The sequence below is a fragment of the Trachypithecus francoisi genome, unplaced genomic scaffold (genome assembly GCF_009764315.1).
Source record: "Trachypithecus francoisi isolate TF-2019V2 unplaced genomic scaffold, Tfra_2.0 Contig00477, whole genome shotgun sequence".
Classification (NCBI taxonomy): domain Eukaryota; kingdom Metazoa; phylum Chordata; class Mammalia; order Primates; family Cercopithecidae; genus Trachypithecus; species Trachypithecus francoisi.
In genome coordinates this window covers 1,873-8,560 of record NW_022680665.1, presented here as the reverse complement: position 1 = coordinate 8,560, position 6,688 = coordinate 1,873, and the positions used below count along the sequence as shown (strand labels likewise).

General features: G+C 40.9%; 1 gene segment (V, D, J or C); it reads right to left on the bottom strand.

Moving 5' to 3' along the window:
- Positions 1-3,005: 3,005 nt before the first annotated feature.
- Positions 3,006-3,597, bottom strand: LOC117084342. The segment is given in 2 exon segments: positions 3,006-3,331; positions 3,540-3,597. Coding segments are annotated over 2 exon segments (360 nt in total).
- Positions 3,598-6,688: the final 3,091 nt, after the last annotated feature.

Genomic DNA, 6,688 nt, shown 5'->3' with positions numbered 1-6,688 from the left:
TAATTTGCATATTTGCAGCTATGCATTGCTAGTGTTAATCATGTGAGACAGCACAGTTTTAGACAATAATAACCAATAATGTCATCAGGACAACTAGGTTGCTAATTAACAAGCAAGGGTCTTTTCCAGGACCATTGCATCAAGCTGGGGCCGTGTGTTGGTCAAAGCAGAGCACACGGGTGGATCTTTGGCACCTTTTCTGGATTCTACTGCTTCTAGGCAGGTGATAGAAACTCTTTCTCTTGGAGACACTGAGGGAGAGACTGGACACTGGGGTCTACAGTGTTGCCACTAGAATCTGAGGTGGAAACAAAATATAGATCTTCCCCAGTATTAATGACATCTCACTCTGGGCTTCCCAGCAGAGTCCTGCTGACTGATCCAGCAGGAGGTGAATGCTGGGCTCCCTGAGCAATGGACTCAATCTCAGTCCCATGGGACATATGAACCCTGTCACACAGAGTTCCCACAGCTGAAGTCAGGACACCAGGACACTAAGGGTCAGAGTCCTATGTCCAGTGTCCAGTGCTGCCCCTCCCTCAGATGGTCCCACCCCAAAGGCAGCGACCAACACACCAATAAGGGCTTGAGTGCAGGGAGGGGCTTTAGGAAGCCCACAAACTAGCAACAAAGGAGAGATCTGGGCTTCCAACTTCTGAGCAAGAGAACATTCTATGTCACGGGTATGATACAAGCCACGGTATTTGGTGAAAGATATTAGGATAAATTTTATTCTTAAGGGAATAAAATGACAGAAGGCATTTGATTATTATAGGATTGGCTGGCTATTACAGAGGTTTAAAAAAATACTTTTTTCAATACACAGTTGTTTATCTGAAATTTCCCGGTCCCTCACCTCCTCATGGTGATCTGGTCACCATGGTCACTTCGTTGTCTTCTCATCACTCAGATACATCTTCAGTATGACCCTGAGACCTTCCTTCCCCTATCAGCAAAAATAAGTGGCCTCAGCCTCCAGATACCACACATCATTGCCTAATTTTTATGCAGTTTGTCAACTACTGAAAGTATTCTATTCAGTTTCATTATGTGGTTATTGTTCTCTGCATGGCTTATTCCCCTATGGAGTATCAGTACTTGGAATCAAAATTTGTCTTAATTATTCACATGCAACTAACCCGCAAATGATGGCATTTACTTGCTCCTGAAAAATCTGATATTAAGTGAAAATTCATTAAATTAAAAAAATATGTCTGTCTTTCTTATTGGAAACATACATGGTGCATTTCCCTCAACTAGAGACACTTAACTACTTTGACAGTTGAAAAAGATTTATTGGACACGAATTTATAAAAACACATTTAGAGAAGTAACAAGCATCATTTTGAAAATTTACTTTCTGTGTAAAATGTCCAGTATGATTGATTGTACACAACACAGAAGGAAGAAAGGTTCTCACAGTGGATGGGACCTGACAGAGAGAGTAGGGGAGTCAGTTCTTTGATGCGTGGGGAGGGTCTAAAAAGTGACCTCAGGCAGGTGTCCAGATATTTCTAATTACAACTTTATTTTCCTTAAGGTTTCCGCATATCCATAGAAGAAGCGGAATACAGGTTGAAAGCAACATGCTTCAGAACACATACAAACAGCCCACACACATAAAAACTAAAGAATCTTACAGAATGTTGTCTCTTCCTCAGCCTTTCTTGACATTGGGTTTAACCAACCATGGAACAAAATTCAAGTTTTTTTCCAGAAGATGTTCTCTAACTTGAAACATCTTGTGGAGAAAGTTGATGGCAGTGTCTGAAACACATTATTTCTTACAATGCATTTTTTCACTTCTTTGGAATAAAATATCTGTGTTATCAAAAATTTGATAGAAAATTGACATAACTTTATGTGACCAAATGTGATGAAAATCTTTAACAAAAATGTCACTGAGTATCAGCCTGAATTCTCAATGACTGCACTGTATTCCAAAGTTATTTTTAAATAAATGAATAAATACACAGGAAACAAACTAAAAAAAATGAATTTAGTTGCTCTTGGTATTAAAAAATGTTAGCAATAAGATACTGGTCTTTCAATCAAGAATAATGAAAATTTTTAAAATACATTTTTTTCAAACTGCAGTTTGGATAATAGAGGTGGAAAAAGAGAGGAGACAGACAATGCTTTTGATGTGCAGAAAAGAACATTTCAAGGATCATGGGTGATCTCCCTGTGTTTCATATATCAAACAAGATATAAAATCAAATGTCCTTTTCGTTTTTACATCTTACTTGAGTTCCTGAAGCTACTTTCTCTTTGTAGTTTTTGCTTTGGTACACTCAGATTTTGGTGAAGCAGTTCTTATGGAGGAATTAAGAGTTGTTAATTTCAACCTTCTTCGGCTTGTAGCCCTGTCCTGTTTCTAAGACTGGCAACAAAAGACGCTGATTCCTTTTTTATTCCAGGTAAATATTGTTTCTGGGATAGTCCTCATTTCCAAAGCCATAGCTAGGTATTTACCCTGTTCCTGATGGACCAGTTTCATGTATCAAAACCCAAATATTCAGTGAAAGTGAACCTTAAGTGTTAATCTGGTTTAACAAACGTCAGACTTCACAGAGCTGCTTTGGAAATAGGAACAATGTCTCATTCCTTTGAACCCACAATGGCTGAAACCTGAGTCCATGGCTCTTCTGTCAAAAGAGCTCCAGGCCATCACCTGACTGTTTCCTAATCTTTACCCTTTAAAGCACTTTTGTCATAAATGAATAACTGTAGCCCTGAAGAATAATCCAAAGTTTTTACCAACTTGTAAAGGACAATTTATGTACACCTATGGAAAGAAACAGAAGAAGTAATCTTCAACAACTCTTCTCCTAGTTTGAAAGTGACTGTGGCTAAAGATGAAAGTATGAGGCACTGACTCTTGGGTGTCAGCTCTGCTGAATGGGCCATACGTGATGGTATTTGGTAGATTATTTCCCCAACTGCACCTGCAAAGATCATAAAAACAGGGTATTGCTCAGTTTCTCTGTTCAGCCAGGCTGAGCTAGTTTTTGTTTGGGTTATAGCACGGTGTGAGGGTGCTTATTGCCCTGCTGACAGTAATATGTTGCAGCATCTTCAACTTCCAGGCTACTGATGGTAAAGGTGAAATCTGTCCCAGATCCACTGCTACTGAATCTCGAGGGGACCCCTGAGATGGGCTGGGAAGCATACTGGATGAGGAGCTTTGGGGCTTGATCTGGTTTCTGCTGGTACCAGTGTAAGTAATTGCTAATGCCCTCACTGGCCTGGCAGGTGATGGTGACTTTCTCCCCTGGAGTCACAGAGACGAAGGCGGGAGACTGCGTCATCACAATATCACCCCTGGAGGCTGAAACCATACAGCAAACATTAGCACAATATAAGCATCTGCTTAATGAAATCACCACTAATCTAGTAGGACAAGATGAAAGAATATGCATTACTTAAAAAAAAAAATCACATTTAAAAACAAGGCAAGTTCCATATGGTCCTTGGTTCCTAATTAAGAAAATTAATGATTCAAAGAATTAGTTTCAGCTTTTTCTAAATAGTCTCACCTGGAACCCAAAGGAGCAGAAGCCCCAGGAGTTGCAATGGGTACACCATCTCAGTGCTTTTGACTTCGGTTTTGCTGAAGACACATCTAGGAGAAAAACTCTCTTATAAAATACTGAGAAGCAGGACCACTTCAGATGTGGGAGGAGGGATACATGCAAATTATGGGAATGTCCTGTGGTTTTAAATACACACGCTTCACCGTTGTCTGGAGAACGCCCTCCCCGCCCCTTCCGTGAATGTGAGAGGCGCCCTCTGCTGGCACCTGCAGATGAGCGCAGCTGAGGCTCCGGCAGGGCACGACCAGACCCAGGGCCCAGCCGCAGAGTGAAGGCAGAGTCCATCGCAGTCTCCGAGAGGCTCTGCAGTCATCTGGGGTGAACAGCAGCTCACATCCTCAGTCTCGGCCCAGGGCTATCTTAACTTTCCTGACAACACATTCACAATGAGACTGAAGAAACTTTGATCCTGTGGACGCTTCACAAAGCATCACCCCATACAACACAATTTTGACGTCATCATGGTAACTAGATAGGATCAGCAGAAAATAATAAGGACTCTGGATGTTCCGTGAAAGCGCATGAAGACCAGAGTGTGGGATTCAACCCTACAAAATTTAAGGGCCTGTCACATTGGAGAAGGCATCAGGGATTTAGTGAAGGTGCGTGAGTAGCAATAGCTCATTCCCTTCAAGGTAAGGATAAATAACTGTACTTTGCAGCTCCAACCACTGAGAATGCAGCACAGTGTTGGCAAGGCCTGCTTAGAGTGTTGACGCAACAAGTCCCACACTTGGGTCTACGCCACCTCCCCACTTACAAACTAACTTGGAAGGCTGTCTTTTTGGAGTGGGCTCAGAAAAAGAGAAGGTTTTGCAGAAGGTTTTTGACTTTGATACAAGTGGCTCTGTCATGTGATCCAGAACATTGTTTGGTGCTAGATGCATCTGCATTAGATGGGAACACTTTGTGAACTCTCTTGCAAACTCCAATAAAACTCATGGCACAAATCCCTGGGATTTTAGAAAAGACCAAACAATGACCAGAAAACAAATAAAAAATTTCTTGTTCAAAATGCAGAATATCACTGTGTAATGGTAGGTAACCCATGAGGCATTTAAAAAGTATGTGACTGAGCTGCACTGCATAAGTGGAGGAGGCCAGTCTCACCAATTTTTAGGGTCAGGTGGGGCTCAGCACCATTCAATATTAGGATGAACATTAGGTACTTTTGGGGTTTGGTTCAAGTAGATTCAGAGGCCATGCTTCATTTACATGGACATGTGTTCCAGTTCCTCCTATCATTTTTCTCTCTGACTCTAACACCTTTGCATCGGCTCACTCCAGTGACCTCATGAGTTTTCTCAACCAGCTAATAGTATATGGGGAAACAAAAATTACAAACAAATAAAAGAAGAAAACCAAAACGGCAATAAGAAAATCTAGGCTTTTTGAATAGGTCAGCATCATATATTTGTGCAAGTAAAAGTGGGCTGCCTCCACACTATGGCCACAATCATGGGTGGCTGTGAGGTATTATCTTGAGTTAGCAGATATTTGAGGACAGCATGTAGTCATCAACTTAGTGTAGAGAGAGAAATGCACCAAGTCAGGTATATGCATGAATTAGTGATAGCTGGTTGGTCACAGTCTCTGATAAAGAAAGTTGGAAGATCACAGAGAGGAAGTGCCAGAGGAGAGGTATGTGGATGCACTCATATGAATAAGAAATACATGTGCAGAATTGTATTTATTTCTGCAAAAAGCAGAGCATATCTTCCACAGATAAGATGCCAAACAACCAACCATACTGGAAGGCTTATCCACTTGTAAGCAGATTAACTGAACTCAGTCTTTTCTCTTAACTTCCACAATATTTGCATAATAGAGTCCGTAATGAAGTAGCCATGATGGCCTGGACAGGGCTATGAATGTGTAAAATGACATGAGCCATGCCTCACAACCACCATCCCCACCTGTGTTGATCCCACTGTTGCCACTTCTGGGTATGCAACTTCACAGCAGCAGAGACAAATATCTTCAACCAGTGGGTGGTAATTTGGGATATCAGATGACTGTCCCCTGGAGATGACTGTGATGCATCCTTACTAGGATCCTTCTGTATTCTAGATATATGTTTACCTTTCCTGCCCAAAGATAATTGGCTATCTCGGTGCTCTGAGTGTGTTTTTTTGTATTAATATGGGAATATTTCAGAACCACGTTCCTACATTGTGGGGAAAGAAACAAAATAATAGCCACGTGATTATACAAAAACATCCATTGGTTCTAACAAATAAATCACCCAAAGAAATCCACAAGGGTATAATATTTTGCAGATTTTAGATGCTCTCCCTCAAGGTGTGCTGAATCTTTAAGCCAAAGGCCAGAGTAGAATGAGGTAATGGTTCAGCAAGCCAAGGGCCAGGAGTACAAGCAGACTCTTTAGTCACCCTACACAGGAACCCAGCTGGTGGACACGTGTGTCCAGTGATGCAACTTTAGACCCTGGAGACCACAGGTGTCTACTCCTGGATATCCAGGAACAGATGCTTCTACTTGGGACCATTATAGAAAATCCTAAAGCTAAATCTCAGACTATGGTAATGCAAGGTTCCTTATGCCAGTAGACAAGAAGGCAACCAAATGTACCTATTTCAGCAAATAATAAATCAGGAAAAGATTGTTTTCTGCTACTTTTTTAGTTAGAGGAGGAATATATCTGGGAATATGTCTGGATTGAAGAACACATACCATAATTAGATGATAATTAATCCTCAACTTAATGTAAAGTAAAATTACAAATAATTAAAAGAAGGCAGGAAATGGAAAATATTTCTAAGTGGCTCCATTGCTCCAGCTCTTTCAGGAGAAGTGCTGCTACAGCAAGAACTTCCAAGGCTCAGAAAATGCATGGAAATTTTTTAGTTTTGTGTCTTATGATACACTTCCCTCAACAACATGTATCGTGTGTGTTCATTTTGTATTTCACACCTCAAAACTGTGAATCACCCTTTTCAAGGTAATTCTAGCCACATACTAGAATCAAATGGAAATATTTTAAAAGTATTGCTGCCTGCTCTTATCCTAGCCTAGTTGGCTAAAAATACTTGACTGGAGTTCAGTTAGCCACATGTTTAGAAATCTTCCCA